The sequence below is a fragment of the Limulus polyphemus genome, unplaced genomic scaffold, assembly GCF_000517525.1.
Source record: "Limulus polyphemus unplaced genomic scaffold, Limulus_polyphemus-2.1.2 Scaffold1560, whole genome shotgun sequence".
Taxonomy (NCBI): Eukaryota; Metazoa; Arthropoda; class Merostomata; order Xiphosura; family Limulidae; genus Limulus; species Limulus polyphemus.
The window spans coordinates 200,028-219,350 of NW_013667170.1; the positions used below are offsets into that span (position 1 = coordinate 200,028).

General features: G+C 32.2%; 1 protein-coding gene across 2 annotated transcripts in view; it reads right to left on the reverse strand.

Annotated features, from left to right (window-relative positions):
• Positions 1-14,130, reverse strand: part of LOC106464099 (uro-adherence factor A-like) — a 180,316-nt gene extending 166,186 nt beyond the window's left edge. For both annotated transcript variants that reach the window (XR_002611639.1, XM_013924210.2), the window contains exon 1: positions 13,932-14,130. Coding sequence is in view for 1 of the 2 variants with exons in the window: in XM_013924210.2 (XP_013779664.2) it covers positions 13,932-13,983 (52 nt within the window). In the remaining variant the exon portion in view is untranslated. The remainder of the gene's footprint in view (positions 1-13,931) is intronic.
• Between the last annotated feature and the right edge of the window lie 5,193 nt (positions 14,131-19,323).

A 19,323-nucleotide genomic window follows, 5' to 3' on the forward strand; every position in this document is an offset into this window, starting at 1 on the left:
TTTAGAAATAGTTCTATTATACAAATCATATGTATTTTAAAATCGAAATTACTGAAAAAGGGTACCTTATGTTTCCATTCGTTTTGAAGAAAACAGTATTTGTGTTTTCATTTTACGAATAGAAAGTGGTAAAATCAGAATATTACACTTGCATCAGCTAATATTTCTTCGCTAATACAAATGAAAACAGTGGGTTCACCATTTTCACACTTGATGTAATATAGTAAGCCTACCACTGTAGTGTTTGCCAAGCATGCACATGTCTATCTCTACATGTCTAACCAAACTCTTTTATTATCCTAAGAATCGTACTCTTGTATCTTTCATATTCGCCTACATAATTAAATATACATAAAGTCGTCCACATATATAAAGTAAAACACACAAGTACTAATATATATACATACATAACTATGTCACCGTCACATATAAACAACTTATATTGCAATAACAAGCACCTTACATCACCATTCAGTGGCAAGTATGATAACAATAGCAACCAAAGTCAGCATCGTCGCAGTTTCTTCATTAGCTAAAGAACACACAACTTACATGGATCACCCAAACTGTTAGACTAATACTTGTTCGAACCATATCACAAGATAAAAGTTAATCGCAAGTGAGGCCATGACAGCTGCAGTAGTATCTGCAGCAGAAAAGCTGATAAAGTTGTAAATCTGGGCTTTGCTAAAACTGTGGAAGCTGTCACAGACCAGGAGGATCTCTCAAAGCAGTTTCTGCAGCTGAAGTGTCATTGCCGCTGTCGTCTTGTTTTTCTGCAGCAAAGTTTGATGGAACCATTTTGGACCATGTCACAACAGAACCTGAATCAGCCACATAATATAATGTTCCCGAGACCCACGTGGTGTTGCATGTGTGACAGATTTACTATTATATATTAATTTTAATATCGGTGTTTGTTTGAATTAATTGATATTTAGAAATGTATATAACTTATACTGTTCAATTTGTCTTGCGAAACTCCTGCCTATTCTCTAAGGTTGTAGAAGATTCTCGAGTGTAAGAATTAACAATATATGTGTGTACGTAAATGCTAGTGTTAGCGTCAGTGTTTTTACGTAATCTAAATTTTCGAGAAACTCTCCACACGCCTATAAATATAACCAACGAAATGTGACTAAAAAACAGTATATACTATTGGTTTGCTATAGCTGGTATACTATAAACCTCGGAAGCTATAATTGTGATTAACGCTTATTAATCTGAAAACTTCAGATATTTGACCAGGAACATTTATAATTTTAGAACACTATAAACCATTAAACCTTAGTGGATTCCCATCGGACATTAATACTTTTACGAAGACATTATATAACTTTAGTGGTAAAAAACTCAAGCTCGATCTGTAATCGGTGTGGGATCAGCGAGACCCACAGAGCTATCTAGCTAGCTCCCTATTAAGTGAATCGTATCTACATCAACTCGTAATTAACTCGCTCGTCGTGAACCCTCGATAAGATATCAAGGAAGTTACAGACTAGAAAGAAAACTTTATATTGCTTGTGAAACTTTTGTTTATAAATCATTGTTTGTAATAACTATTTGTAATAATTGTTATTGTAAATTGTATTATTGTTTGTGTATTAAAACATATTTGTATCAAAAAAGAAACTATGTGTATCAATCTTGTTGGCAAATATCATAAATTGGGTATATGTATATCGGCATACATTTAACTACTAAATCTAAATTACAATTTAACTCAGTTTTAGGCTATTAGAAATTATAATACGTAACACATGTGTTTGGTTGGAAGAACTCAAGAACTTTATTGATGAGCATCTCATCACAATCCACATGAGACATACTTGGGGTCACCTTCCCATATAACCTTCTCATATTGTTCACTTAAGCAGCTAAGTTCTTACGAGTCTTCAAAAGACGATAATAGCGGAACTATGACTGAAGTTGATGTGATGAAACCTGAAAAAAAAATGGCACTAATTTTGGAAGACTTATGGAACCAAGGCTATGATAATGAAACCAGCATGATATTCAAGAACAAAGATCTTAAAAATACTAGAGCCTTATATACTTTCTCTATCATGCAATGCACAATCTCTTAATCTTGTGTTTAACAATGCATCCAACTGTTGCATCCAGTCAATGACTTTCTTCGACTTGATAGAAAATGTATACTTCTACCTTTCTGTGACATAACGTCATTCAATACAGAGCTAACGAAACTTTTTCAAAGGAGCTAGTAGATGCAACAGTTTGTAAAAGAAACAAAAAATATTCACAAGAATAAACTCACTTACAAGTAAAGAAGACACATTTGCATGAAAGTTGGTATAAACCCATCCTTGATCTATGGTAAATTTTTTAGGTCAATGTTAGTTTATTTAAGTCCACGAAATAGAGAAAATTAAGAAACTTCAACTCATTGTTCATTTTCCCATACTGTATGGTTGACTTTTCGAAATTGAGTTCAAGAAAAACGCTGAAAAATTGTCTGAATTTCTAAAATATCTTATCAGATAGTGAGGCAACTGATGTCTGTGTAATTGAATTATGTAACTAATTGTAGACCCTCTTAAAGAGAGTGACTAGAATTATTCCAAAAAGTGAATTGGGATACATGCATAAGCACAGATTAGCGCTGTCTTTTTTTATTACCTTTGTCAAAATGAGAATTCTGTTACTTTGTCCATCACCATTTTCAGAGGAGGAAGAGGCTTTTTAAAAACTAAAATTATTCAAAATTACGTGAAATTTTCCATGACACAAACAAGATTGGTTGGACTGATAACCACTTCAGTCGAGCATGAAATTGCAGAAATATCAACTTGAAATAAGCAGTTTGAGAGTTGGCCTCAAAGAAAGCAATAAAAGTAAAATGTCAGTAATTCTAACATTTTGAACAGACATGGGAGCCACGTATTAACTGTTACAATAACAATTCTCAAGGCTTTAATAAATAATTAAAAATAGATAAGTTTGATTGGTAATCGTAAGGTTTTTTGGGTAGGGTGTAACCAAGACATTATCGTGCCCGGAGTGTGAATCTAAGGTTTCGTGGTTCGTGAAATTTGCCACAAAATAACTCTATCCGCACTTTAGTGCTGAGAGTACGTTATAAGTGTGACGGTCAGATCCCATTATTTTGCCAGACATAATTGACGGTTGGTACTGATGACTAGATGCTTTCACTCCATTGTCATCAGTTCGGGATTGGGGATGACTATTCGCAGATAGCTCGTATTTAGGTTTGCACGAAAATTCTAATTAAAATATAACCAACAGTTTTGTTTCCCAATTGAAAGAAAAACTTAATGTGCCGGAAGTAGATTGAAAATTTGCCTAGGGTGGCAAAATAAGTTCCACTCGTCCCGTTTATTATTCCATTAGGCGAAGTTCTCTTAATCACTATTGACTTATTTTAGTAATTTGACTTTGCACCACATAATTTTGAACCGATTCAGTTTAAACTCTTACCTTTCCACTATATTCCCATTTATTAATTCAATTATTTGATATTGATCTAATAAGGTAGTACGCCATAAAGTACATATCGAAGAGATGTTTTGTTTCTGTAAGGTTCCTAGAAAGATGTCCTTATCCTCCTTTCTAGCTTTATGTTTTTGATACATTTGTATTATCACTTCTACAGCCATTCAAGACTCATTACAATTCCACACACTCACACACACACACACAAAAAAAAGAGTTATTTTGCACATAAGGTTTACAATGTTAAAGTAGTTTTGTTTCATACACGTAGGTTAATTGGAATATTTTTACATCTTACTTTTCCAAAACACAATTATATTCCTTGTTCATATTAATTTTTATAAAGATTTACCTATAAATTAAAGTCTGGAGAAAAATCGACACTCCTCAAGGGTAGGAACGTGATATACTTAAATGTTCTTCACCGTAACTTTTGACATTTTAATAGTATTCATGTTTCTTACTTTGAGAAACAACAAAAACAATCTATGAAAAGTTTATCCAAACTCCCAATTACGAGTTGTACTTTGTTATGTATACAATTTAGAAAGTTTTTTTTTCGTTTTGTTTTCAATTTAAGGATATTATTTCTCCATTACGATGTTTTATGTTTTTCTTTATACATGCTGGAAAATGAAGGGAGAAACTTATTTTTATTCATGTTGTCACAAGAAATGAAATATAAACGTATTCATCATATCATTTATTAAAGAAATAAATTACATTTATCATATAATTCCCATGCACTGTGGTTTATAATATTTGCTGCCATCGTCACACTTTAGAATTATTAGATAAATATAAATCCCTCTAATGTGGTTTATATAGTTTCGAGTAAGAATAAGGAAGAATTAGTCTAATAATTCACACCGCATTGGTTATTATCTTCATTACACAGCACGTGGTACAAATACGCCACTCCACCTTTAGTGATAATTTGTACTTTATCCCTTATTCAATGAGTTTCTCTTAGGCAAATGTGCGCGACTAACTATAAGCTAGTAAAGTCCATACAAAGGTCCACTACACAGTGAAATTCTCTGAAGGAAATTCGAAAAGTAATGAACTATATAGATATGTATAGTAAAGCTCAGATTAATTAATCAAGCAGTCGCTGAAGCAGCTTCAGACCCTGTCAGAATTGATGTGACGAGTTTAGTTACCGTGAAATCTAGAGAAACATTATTTAATTTTAAAGTCTTTATCAATCGTGTAATTATAAAATGACTGTCCAGCTGATCGTCTGGACATGATAGAACTGGTTGTATAATATCTGGAGAAACTACAAAGTCTGTGAAACTACAGAAATAGAAATGCTTTATAACAATAGTAATAAAACCTCACATAGACAGTTGATATGAATTAGTGATGATGTAGCCCCGAACGTCTACCTTCATTAATGTGCCCATTTTCATATATATATATATATATATACAACAACTTTATGGAGCTTTCACAATACGTTACTTTTCAAGGAAATGTCCCTGTTTAAGAATAGAAAAGCTTCAGATACTAAGCGATCAACTCCTCAACGTAGAGGTATGTAAAAAATACATCTAAAGTAAATTATTTATCTCATCAAATTAAATAATAAGGAAAGTGATTTTGTTTAAATCGCATTATGATGCACCGCACCAATAATTTAAACTTATTCACTATGAAAAAAGAGAAAACTCTAGCGGACTAAGAAAAACAAGTTTCATAAAATATTAATATCCTTGAAATGGATGTGCTCATGCACCAATCATTTGGGGAAACCAGACTCGTCGAATATAGAAGAAAATCGATTCAACGTTCTAAGACAGGAAGAAAAGAAATCAGTGAGCAAGCTGTATGAGAACAACAACATCTGTGCCATTGAAGCTGTGCCATATGAATAAATGTATTATATGATTACTATTAACGACCAGAAATACATGGTGGAGCAAAAGTAACTTTACAATTAGTTTATTTTCTAAGATCTTACTCTGAAACAAAGAATAGTTAAATTGGTTTCAGTTTTGTTTGTAATATTTTCTTTAGTATCAGTCATATGATACTAACGATACCAAATGTATTGTACCAATTGTATAGTTACTATAGTAGCTTTTGCCCCGCCCTGTGTGTAGAATTTTATCCCCAAGTAATGTTTTCTCTCTTTTTTTTTTAATTATTATTTTGTTTCGAATAAAATTTGTTACCTACAAATCAACACAAAAGTTCTAACGGACAAAATGCACAATAATGCTGTGAAAAAAACAACAAAAAACAAGTAAAAATGTAAGGCAATGTACTTACTCAAATAGAAATATCGGTACACAACTGAAACCCAAACATGACACTCACATTAATCAATTTATTTAATTATAATAGACCTTACAGAGAATTTTCGGGACTAATAAATTAATAGATTATTTGGTCACTACTTATATTTAATATGTTATTTAAAATAATAATTCATGTTTTTATTTTACTTATCTTTTAATTCATAAGAAGTGTCAAACCCACCTACATGTCGACTATAGAAATATGGGTTTCATAATAGAGTGGCTATACCTCGTATACATAAAACTATAACATCATTGTTCCCGAAAATGCTGGAGTAAGCACATTTAATTGGCTACTCTTTTACCAACGAGTATGATTGACCGTCACGTTATAACGCCCGCAGGACTGAAAGCGTGAACATGTTCGGTGACAAAGTCTGTATAAGTGAAGACGCGCTTAACTGAAGATACAATACCGTATGTTCTCGGTATAACTTAGGACGCGCTTTACTGAAGATACAATACCGTGTGTTCTAGGTATAACTTAGGACGCGCTTTACTGAAGATACAATATCGTATGTTCTCGATATCAGAAGCACTATCGAGTGTTCTCGGTACATTACCTAGCTTACACTTACATGAGTCCTTTTTTTCTTTCATCTTACTTCTTCACACAGAGCATAATTTTCAGTTAACTTACACATATGTCCAATATCTAATTTCTTCTTCAGCTTCTTTAGTTATGCATTATCTACCACAGTTTTGTCAACTTATATATTTGCTTATTATTATTGTTACTATGTTTAAATTCAAAATCATGAAAACGCTGTACTAGATAAGGATTAAATTACTTGTTAACCTAGGAATAGTACAACCAACAGATCTTACCAAGAAAGGAAAGGTGAAATAATACATCTATTAAATCAATAAAATATTTACCTTTATGTATTTGATTAAGTAATCTGTTCTTCAAGAAGCACTTTTTGTTTTCTTTTCTCTAGATTTGTTTATGTTCCAACAAAGCAACTACTTGAAAGCACTACTTTCCTTTCATAGTGCATCTATCAAGAGATAAAAGACACTAAAAAGCAGTGAATATGTAGTTTGACGTATGTTTCATTGATTGGAGCCTATTTCGTACAGGAAATGCGAAATTTCAGCGTCATTGTTTCTAAACTACATCGCTCCTGCAACCTTTGAGAGCTTCTTCCTCACAAAGAATTGCTTGCTTTTGTAACACTTTTCTTAGACTGCTATTTGCTTTTAAAGATATTGAGAAAAAATTGATAAAAAGGGTCGATATATTCATCTGTAAAAAACATAATATTCCGGATTATATAAACATGTTGAAATATGATTGTTAATAGCATTAGAATGGCAATGTATTAGTTATGTAAAAATTTTAGAGGAATGGTCAAAGTTGAAATCTTTCATGTGTTGAAGAATTAATTTTGTTGAATATGATTGATTGATTTATTAATTAATTGATGTTAATTGAATGATACGTGAAAGAGCATTATTCACTGAAAATTGACTGATACGTGGGAGAGTATTATTCACTGAAAATTGAGTGATATGTGGGAGAGTATTATTCACTGAAAACTGAGTGATACGTGGGAGAGTATTATTTACTGAAAATTGAGTGATATGTGGGAGAGTATTATTCACTGAAAATTGAATGATATGTGGGAGAGTATTATTTACTGAAAATTGAGTGATATGTGGGAGAGTATTATTCACTGAAAATTGAGTGATACGTATAAGAGCATTATTCACTGAAAATGGAGTGATATGTGGGAGAGTATTATTCACTGAAAATTCTTTTTTCGGGATGATTGAATGATTAGTATTACTTAGTCAAAAAGCTGGAGATTGTTTTTCTTTTTTGCTCATATAATGATTGTTCAGGATATGGAAATGATTTCTGTGAATTGACTTATGCACAAGGAAGTGCTTATTTATATATTTTGTTTGTTTGTTTGTAATTAAACACAAAGCTATCCAATGAGTTCTCTGTGCTCTGCCCACCACGGGTATCGAAACCCGGATTCTAGCGTTGTAAGTCCGCAGGCATACCGCTGTGCCGCTGGGGGGTGTTTATTTATAGAAAATAATTACTTTTTTCACCACGATTAAAATGGTTGTGCATTATTTGAATAATGTGTTAGGATTTAGCTTTTGCTGAAATTCGTTTTTCGGAACATTGGTGTTTGGACGATACGTAGAAAAAGAATAATTTGCTAAAGTGATTGTGCAGGAAACTGAGACGGCTGTGTATTACATGACTGGTGTAAAGTGATTGTGCAGGAAACTGAGACGGCTGTGTATTACATGACTGGTGTAAAGTGATTGTGCAGGAAACTGAGACGGCTGACACCAGTCATGTAATACACAGCCGTCTCAGTTTCCTGCACAATCACTTTACACCAGTCATGTAATACAGTTTTTTCGAAGAAACCGAGATGGTTGCTCATTAATTAAGAGACTGATGATCTGTGCGGGACATAGATAACAATGTATTAAGTAACTGTTGTTTTTGGGAAGGACATTGAGATGATTATGTATTAAATGAGTGACATGTTTTGCGCAGGACACTAAGTTGGTTGTGTATTAAGTTTTGTGTGCGTCGTTGAGATAGTTGTTTATTAAATGACTGGTATTCTTTACGCGGAACACTGAAATTATTGTTTATTAAGTGACTAATGTGTTTTGTCCGGCACCATGGGACAATTTTATGTTAATTGATTTATGTGTTGATGAATCATTTTGTGGGATGAGGCGATTGCTCTAAAAGTTTCAAATGGTTGTATTTTGCAAACAAGGTGTACATAACATATGACTAATAGTTGATATTCTAAGAGCTTTTTATCCTAACTTTATCCTAAGAAGTCATTTTCTTTTATATTGGTAGCCTATCAGAAGTGTGGTATGGAGGACATGGAAAATGTTAGAAACTTTATAAATATGTAGAGTAACGATTAGGAAGTAGGACTTATTTGAAATATTGGTTTTTGGGAGGAGTATTAGTATCAATCTAAGATGTGATAGGTGCAAGTTTTATGACTATTCAAGAAGAGTATTCAAAAGTTATGTCCTTTTTATTAAATTATCTAAGTTATTGAGAAAACTGGTTTATCTTCTAAGCGTATCAATATTTTTTGGTCGTGTGAAACTAGTTGTTAGTGTGAAATATGCTAATGTACTGCTCCTGCTAAATGCTGTAATCATATTATGTTTCTTTAAAACTTATGTTTTTTACGATAAAAAGGGAGGCCCATTTTGTTACTGATCTATAGGGAAGTTGTAGTAATAAATGGAAATATTTGGTTTTCTGTTATGTTTTATATGATCGCACTTATAAATTCAACCTTATAATATAAAAGTATGCATACTGCTTAAACCAACAATAAAAAACACGTTTCAGTAAACGAGATCACCTGGTTTGTGTGATTTCTGTTGACTTGACATTTGCTTTCATGATAGTTTGGCCCATGGAGACATAGATTTTTTTTTTTCTAAATGTTGAATTTTTTGATGCACGGTGTGAGTCGTCTAATGTTCTTACTGAGAATTCTTCCAAGTAAAAGCTGACGGCGAGTGCTGTTGACATGCTGTCTTCTCTCTAGTTTATCAGCTTAAAATTATTATTAGGGACGGCTAGGTGTAGGTAGTCCTTGTGTAGCTTTGTGTTTCTAAAACAATGAAACTAAAATAAAAATATTCAATGTTAATCCTCTACAGAAGATTAATAACGTTCTCATATTTTTATTTCTGCAGAAAAAAAAATTAAAAAAAAACGTGTACAGAGACTGTAAACGTTACTCAAGCCTACATTTCTCTGAAACGTGTTCACTTATCATAAGCAGCCGTTTATTTCTTAAACCTCTTCAAAATCAAAGGGTTCAACTAAAGATAGTTTTAGGAAGTATATTAAATTGGAAAAAACTAATTATATGTTAAAATTTTTATTGTTTGTTTGTTATAGGTAATTACAAGTCTACATAATGGACTATCTATGCTCTGCCCATCACTGGTATCGAAAACCGGTTTCTAGCGTTATAAGTCTTCTGCTGTGTCACTGGAGGGAGGGAGGGAGGATGTGATCTATCTTTATCCAAAAATGCGCATATGAAATTTTACTATAGTCTCTGCCATGACGAAACTTAAGTTGTTGATTAAAACACTATAGTCTCTGCCATGACGAAACTTACGTTGTTGATTAAAACACTATAGTGTCTACCATGACAAAACTTAAGTTGTAGATTAAAACACTATAGTCTCTGCCATGGCGAAACTTAAGTTGTTGATTAAAACACTATAGTGTTTACCATGACAAAACTTAAGTTGTAGATTAAAACACTATAGTCTCTACCATGACGAAACTTAAGCTGTTGATTAAAACACTATAGTCTCTGCCATGACGAAACTTAAGTTGTAGATTAAAACACTATAGTCTCTACCATGACGAAACTTAAGCTGTTGATTAAAACACTATAGTATCTACCATGCCGAAACTTAAGCTGTTGATTAAAACATTATAGTCTCTGCTATGATGAAACTTACGTTGTTGATTAAAACACCTGTTGTGATGAGCCTTCTACATTTATGTCTTTAGTAATGTTGAAACTTTACAATTTGGGCACCAGTCCCGTCGTTAAGGCTCCATCGGTTGACTAGAAGTTAAAGCTCCATCGGTTGACTAGAGCCTCTGACATGATGTGGCTTCCCAATCTGGTAATACACGCTTGTCGTATTTAAGCTTTACCACTGAGTTACAACCCCATCGCAATGAAGCTTCACCAACTGACTAATGCCTTGTTGTATTGAGCTTCATTTCTTCAGCACTATTGCTATGAATAGGAGGCATATGTTACAGGTACATTAGCTTCCAAATTTATTTTTGAAAACCATGGAAATCAACCTGGAAGTAATTATAATCACGAGCAACTTGTCAATATAGATTTATTTCGAAACATTAAACACTTAGAACACCATTCAGGTTTGAGGAACTAAAATCTTTCGAAAATGAAATAATAAGCTGTACTTGATAAATTTATGGTTCGTGTATTTAACTCTTAGCAGAATAACTTATGAACGTTTTGGGCGTTATTTCACAGATGTACTTGAAAGAATTTTTTTTGGCGAAAGCCACTTTCTTTTTTTGCCAGTACAACAATAAAATGTTCTACTATAATGTGAATGAAACTGGTAATTTTCAGGTTTATATTTTATTAATTTTCTTTCCTAAAATATGTTTATTTTTATTTATTTTTTACTTTTCGTTTTACAAAAGAAAGAAACAAGCTTATGTTTTCTTAGGAAGAACAAAATCTATTGTCTTGTTATCAAGAATTCAATTTCTTAAATATAGATAATTGGCTGGGTCTGCTTTGGAAAATGTTTTGGTTTAATCAACAGTAATCTTAAAGTCCTACTACAAATAAATTGCTAATGAGCATTTGAGGACAATCTCTCCTATCTATACAATTTGGTTTTGAATCAGTATCATCATGAGACAAGTGAAAAATGTTATAGTATTTAATTAACACGATGTTCATAATCTTTCACCACCTATAAATTCAGTTTCTAATAAAACAGTTAATATTACATCAGCTTTGGACTATTGACACTGTTATTCATAGCAAAAAATATCTCTTACCTTTCTTGTTAAAGTTTAGGAAGAAATATTTTGTTAAAATGCTCATATACCTACATCTTGTTTAAGAAGCGATGAATTATGTTGTCAGAAAGTGTAATATCTTATTTCGTTACATTATAAATACTCAAATCTCTAAACGCACGTATATCAATGTCAAGTATACTTTTATACATACATGTACAGAGTCTAGTACAACCATGCTAGATCTTATTTTTCGATTGAACTGCGTTATACTCAATTATGACATCGAAGAAGAGAAAAAATATTAAAAATTATATCATATGTGTATTTTTCTAAGGCTAGTCTCTTATATCTACGTCTGCATAATAAAACTGAACTTATGTTTCCTACCACGTGAAAGAATTTAACAAATTAATCCAAACGTTTGAGATTTCATCTACTATTCAAAGAAGGTATATTATTTGTTTAATAAAAACTTGAATTCATAAAACTTGACAATTATTCTAATAAGTGATAAGATTCTTTTTTTCGAAGCAGAAAATAGTTACTTTGCCAAATTTAAAAACACTATCTCTATGTAATCCATATACGGTAACCAGAAAAAAATTATAAACATAATATCTTAACATCAGTAGTGGAGCTCGTTTTAATTGTATTGCACGACGTAATTACGCGTGCGCGTTTACTGTCTTCTTAGTGGGAAATTAAAGATATATTTTTTCCTCGATTAACAGCATTTCCTGATTAAAAATAGTATTTGTTTATTGAAGTAATGTAAGGTAATTGGGAATTTGTAGCAGAATGAAGTTATAAAATATTTAATGTAATGAAGTATAAATACACATCTGACATTAAGCAATACAAATTCCATGTGTTGCTACTTCACAATTTTGATATAATTTATCAATAATCAATTACAATAGTGTAAAATGTTGTGTTTGCAAGGAAAATCCAAAAGTAATTTACACTTACGAGACAGATGATGGAAGTAAATGATAAAAAAGGGAATAGAAGTAAAATATGTAATTTTGTATTTGAAACGAATTAAAAGTTAATCATGGCGTAAATATAAGTAACAAGAGAAATGAGAATAATATCCCTTGAATCAAATACAAAATTAAATTAATTTTCTTTCTTGAATGTTTCTTTCATATATATATATATATAAGAGAGAGTTGTCTGTATGTGTGGTGTCTTGACGTCACCAATTTTGATACATTTTGGTAGAAAAATTCAGATGAACCTCTCAAAGATCGCATTTAATTGGATAAGAAATCGGATAGACGGTTCAAATTTGGTAGTAATTTAATCTTTACTACTTGAAGTCCACGCTGAATGAAAGTAACATTTAATTCTGCGCCATGCACTGACCGTATTCTAAGGCCTTTTCAATTTTCCACGTTACTACTTACTGCCTTAATGGACTTCCCAACCTCTGATCATAATCCTTACATAGGGAATAACGTACAGCACGCCGTCCAATCATAACAGTGAAGACAACAAAATAACTGCCGCGTGTGGCACTGGTACCATTGCTAGTATATACGTATGTGTATCATATATACATATACACATTTTTTTTCGGGGGATAAGTTAAAAAATCGTTGGGAAAATATATAATAATATTACCTATATATTTCTGATCTAAATAGGCACAATACTGATTACAAATCTGCGTTGTCTCCTGACTAAAAATAAACCAACTGTTGTCAAGTGTCACGGTTACAATACGAACGGAGATAGTGTTGAGTATACGCAGCTTATATTTTTAAATAACAACTAAAACTATTTTTGTCATATCCTCGCTTTCATTCTTCTTTATTCTCTTTTGAATTTAATCAGTACTTTTCTAGTCATTAACTGTCTTTATTTTCTTTCAGTAACTTTACGAATAGTACTACCTACGCAACGCCAAACAATGTCAAAATGTAGTTCTGATACATTCCTTTCACCGCGGCTGTGGTTGTCATGTGACATACATCCTGAGTTCAAAACGATTATGCTTTAAAACTTTAAGTGTTTTATTGTATAAGTGTTTGTTTCTTGTTGGAAAATTTTCATCTTCAGAGTAATGTTAAGAAAAAAAATTAGAATAGCATAAAAAGAAAACAAGTTTAAACCTGTTCTTCTTTAGTTAGACTACAAATAACGTCTAAGTACCTGATTTGTCCTAGAGAAGCTGAAAAATTTTAACATATGTTTTACACTAATCTAGTTTTAAATGAAGATACTTATTTATCATGATATTATTGTATTCTACAGTTGAATCTCACATTTGAAACGTGTATGGACTGGGCGTGTCCTAGCATTTAGCGTTCTCGGACGATAAATCCGAAGTTTAGTGGAGCCGTGGGTGTGACGGTAAAATCACACTAATAGATCAAATAAGAGTGGCCCCAAGATCTGGCGGAAGATGATGTGGACTACCTTCTAGTCTATCATTTCAAAATGTGGACGGCTGTTTGCAAATATTTCTTGTATAGATTTTGCGCGAACATTCTAAAACAAGTACACAAATTAATAAAATCTAAATTCTATCTCACAGTTAGTGCTAGCCAAGCTTTTTCACCGTATAACATTATTATTCTAACCTGATCCTTGTCCTTGAGAGTCCAAGCTTGCTTCCTTTCTAATCTGGTTCATGATAAATGACCTGTAACGACCACTCTTTTCACATCTGAATATTTTGCTTTATTTGCTTCTTTCTATGTCTTCTGTCGAGTTTAAAAAGTCGTGTTACTTTTTTTTTTCAGTTGGATAAGCAGCTTTGTGTTGATTCTACAGAATATGATTTACTGGAAAAAAAGAAGAAAAAAATAAGCTTGAAGATTCTTAATAGTAAAGATATAAACAATGCGTAAGTTTAGCAAACTTAAAAGCTTATCCCTATTTCTCTATTTAAAACTCTCAATTTTAGGTTTTAAAACTGAAATACCTATTTTTGAGAAAAATTGCATAAACATTTATGATTTATAATGAGATCTACAGATAGATGCAGATACAGTTGAACAAACAGCTACAGAAGATAAATTTTGACAATTATTCGTGTGCGAACACCTATCTATGTATAGAGATCACGTGACAGAGAGTGCGCACAACATTCCAGTATTACATTCTTCGCTTGTCAACTTCTAAATGAAGATATTGTGTCTGCTAGGTGATTGAGGAAATCAATAAGACAACAATGAAACTGTATATTATCCTTATGTTTCATTCCATAACGACGCTCATTTACTGGATTGTTTGAAACACATTTCCACTGTTAGTGCAAACGTTCTCTGAAAGTTCATAAAATTGCACAATAGTTATCATGCTGGAACGCTTTCTCTGGGAAGTTTGTGAATTTGAGAAATCATGTATTTAAGAAAGATGAAATGAAATGATAAAATATTGAGGTTTTAACTTAAAACAATCAAGTTTTGTAAGTTTTCAACTACTCTCGGTATATATAACTAAAGACTTGCTTGACCCTCACTAATCACATAATTATCACAATCCATTGTGTGATATATTAAACAGAAATACAATATGTTGCTACCTGGAACGATAAAAAATAAACATGTCTAAAATAGTTTGACAGCTAAGAATTAATGATCAGTGATAAAACTAAATTAATGTATAAATACAAATATAGATAAGGTCTATATATAATTTTGTTTGTTTTGTTATTTGTATTAAATTCAGCTATGCATATATCTTTAAAGAGATAATTCTAAAATAGGTTGCATTTGTACCAGCCCCCAGTGACACTGTGATAAGTTTGAAGGCTTATAACGCTAAAAACCGGGTTTCGATACTCGTGGTGGTACAGCACAAATAGCCCATTATGTAGTTTTTTCAACTACAAAAACATTTGTACTAACCCTCTAAATATAAAATTAAAGCAAGCGAATAAGGAAATAAAACAAAAAACAACTCAATTTTGTATGCCCCCCAAGGGCACAGCGGTATTTTTATGGACTTAAAACGCCAAAAACCGGGTTTCGATACCCGTGGTTAGCATAGCACAGATAGCCCATTATGTAGCTTTGTGCTTAACTGCAAACAAACAAACAGTTTTTTATATAATTTTTATGGTCGAATCACGTAACCGAATGTTACTGGAAACGTTGTTATGAATTCTACACAGGACACACACAATCGTAAAACAAAATTCCGCTTTCAGCTCGCGTGGATTTTGTTCCAAAAAGCTTCTTAATGATTTTTCTAGAATATTTGACAGGAAATTTCAATAACAACAATAATTTTCTGTATTTTAATAGTCCAAACATTTACTCAAACTGCTCTCAGTCACAATCGTTCTAATATCTTTCCATCTCGCTCCTTTCAATTTGCACAAACAGAAACAGCTGCTTTTCTAACTCTTTTGTACTCCGCTCTCTAAGTTCATACACACATAACAGAACAAATTTCACCACATTTTCACATACGCGAAAAAAAACCAAAAAAAAAAAAACCGAACCCATCGGATAAAGACACGCTTTGAACATCAAATTTACAGAAAATCAGGTTAAGGTGTCTCATCTCTTGGTAACAAAATGCCATATATATAAGAATAAATGATTGAGCCACGGACGGATCCCTCAGCATGACCTGCTAATATTCATGGAATGTGTCTTATATTTTACTAACATTAAATTCTCGAATTGCAAGACGGTTTTCGAATGCTAATTTCCACATTTCAGAACAATTACATTACATCACGTCAAATAAACGTTTGTCTCTAAAGCAAAATTTAGACAAAAAAAAGTGCAACTTTAGGTCTTGTAGTTGTGTATTATTAGAGTTGTCTGATGCTTTATCAACAATGTCTTAGAAAAAAAAATTATTATGTCAAATACGGGGTAGCAATTTTAACTTACCACATCATGTTAACATCCGATTTTCGATATTAATGGAAGCGTAAGAATATTCTTTACCGTTTTTATTTGTGAGTGATGTTATTACTTAAGACATTTTTCGTCATTTCTAGTTTTTGCAAACTTTCTAGGTTGTATTACTTTTCTAGGCGTTTTGATCGACAAGGATCTTGGGTAAAATGTCTTCTTCGATAAGAGCCTAAGATTTTAAATTGTTGTATCAGACAGATACTCATTTTCTGTTCGAGAAAGGGAATGTAGTTTTTTGGCTTCAAATATTATATTATAATTGCGACAAAGAATGCAATTCCAACCATCTTTAAAGGAATTCTGTCGAGTGACTGCGATAAGTAAAGAGATAAATAATTTAATTTTCTAGTGGATTTCTTACAACACCGTAACACATTTTTTATTACTTTTACAACAAATATACATGATTATCTTGTTACCAGGTGATTCAAAAAATGACTCAAACTGCATAAATCTAAGTTTATAATATTACAAGTTAGTCTTATTCTAAATTAAACAGTGACTTTTAATACCATCAACAAATTTCCAAGAGGAAACAACAGCAAAAAATAAAACTTAGTAAACTATTTATTACTGCATATAACAGTTTATATATACATACCCCCCCCCCCTCCTCCAGTGGCTCAGCGGTAAATTTGAAGGTTTATAACACACACACACAAATGTTTACGATATCACTGGTAGACAGACACAGCACAGATAACTCACTGTTCTTAAATAAACAACCAGCCAAATAATATATATATATATAACATCCAGACTGGCCAAATATATTTCGTTGATTCTAGATAAGCGTGATACGTCACAGTCAAAACTATAGTCTACATAACGGATTCCGGTAAAAGGATTGAATAATTACAAAAATAATTGCACTTTACTTGCTGTATGCTGCAGTTGAAGATACCTATTGCTGAACAATGAAGGGCATCAAACTAACTCGATTACAAAATACAAAACATTAATTAAAGCCCTATTTAGTTCAGTCTCTTACGTGATATCGAGTCGAAAGATGTATAATGTCCTTTCTAATAGGCTCTGGTATTACTTCACTCTATCTTACTATGTCAGGTGCTTGGTTTTTATTTCAAATAACTAGACCTAGTTTGAAAGATTATATATATGTACCTTGTTCTCACTATATAAACTACAGGTCATTTATACTGAGTATGCACGAGAAGTTAATCAGTACATAAAATAAATATAAAGCGGTTTATGTCTTCATGTTATTTGATAGAACGAAATTTATTTATCATAAATATCGTGTAAAGAAACGCTTCCAATAAAGTATTTAGACTAATTTACAGACGTTATTGTCGTTCTTATACTTTTCAATCTCTCAAACCATGTAACCAGTCAATTAAACGTTTCTTAAACGATGTAACAAAACAGTTACATGTTTTCTAAACCATGTAACAAACAATTACGTATTTCCTAAACCATGTAACAAATAATTACGTATTTCCTAAACCATATAAAAATAATAAATGATACTAAATATGGAATACGTTTTTTACGAAACAGACCAAGGTCGAATAGAAATCTTGTCAACGACTTTAAATAAGAGTACGATAAACATTAGCACGGAGTGATCTTAGTGGACGTGTAACTGCTCTAAAACCACTGCTGAGAAGAAGTAACCAAACGGAGAGGTTCAAATTACCATCACACTACAAATAGTAGAAAGAGCAAAGCTATAGACAGATGAATCCAGGATCAGATTCTTCAGCAACAATTAATGACAGTTTGTTCGACGGTGAAAAGAGAACGGTATCGTAATCAGTGAACAATATCTACAGTGAATCGTGGTAGGAGAATCAATACAAGATTGGAACTGAATATCAGGCAACAGTATCAGTGGTCTACACACAACTGATGGCACCTTGACTGCTGTCAAGTAAGTGAAGATCCTGAATTCGGATCCACCAAACTATTCTCTCTGAAACACGACTCACTGTGCGGAGATTCATCTTCTAGCAAGATAATAATATGAAGCATACAGTAAAAGTGGCAAAAATGATATCTTGACGGCTAAGAGGTTGATGGAACACTCAGAATAATGACATTTCCAGCATAAAGTCTCACCAAAGAATTCTTGTGATCAGAGAGCAACAGTACAATTTTAGTGGCTTATGGGGAGTAATACATAGCATTAGAAATAATATTCCACATTTTTAAGTTATTAAAATGTAAGGGAACGAGAAAACAAGATATGAAGCTAAATAATAATTATTAGTATAATTTATTCACTTTTCTTTTATATTTTCTGTGATAATGTTTTGTATCATTAATACAATTTTAATCTAATTACTATTTCTTGTTGTTTGTGACTACTGTATGTGTATCGTTTCTGCTTTTCTATATTTTTTTCCATTACTGCATAAGCCCCCAGTGGCACAGCTGTATATCTGCGGACGTACAAAGCTAGAAACCGGGTTTTAATACCCGTTGTGCCCATTGTGTAGCTTTTTTTTGCTTAATTACAACCAACCTACATGACTGCATAAATCTGACTGCACGAGCTAACACAGGGAGGATGTTTAAAGTTCCCTCTCTTAAATATAATGAATTTTATTCAAAATCTGAGTTTCAGAAGTAAAACAATGAATTGATCCTGAATCATGCCAAACATACAAGTTCATAGCCGAACGATCGTCTATTACTTCTGCCAAAGTAAAACTGAAAAGAACTTGTTGATAAGCCATGTACTGTGATTGGTATGTGTGTATATATTATACTAAATTTTTAACATTTACTGTTAATCATCATAATCAAGTTTTGAATGAGTAACCAGTGAACTAGAACGTAAGTTCAATTATTTAAAACCACAACTGTAATCCATTTTATTGAAATAGTGCTTCAAACTTGACATTCTCGAGAATTTCTACAGCATCTGGTTTGAAGGTCTGTTAACGCTGAAAGGTAAGTTTAATCTTGTGAAATTAAATATCAAACTAAACATGCAAACATCACATACCACATAATAAATACATTAAACGCTTCTAACATGTAGTAGTACTAAAAGCGGCAGCATTTCGCAAAATGCTATAACAGTCTACTTAAAGTTATTCATATAGCCTATTACTACAGTGAAGGC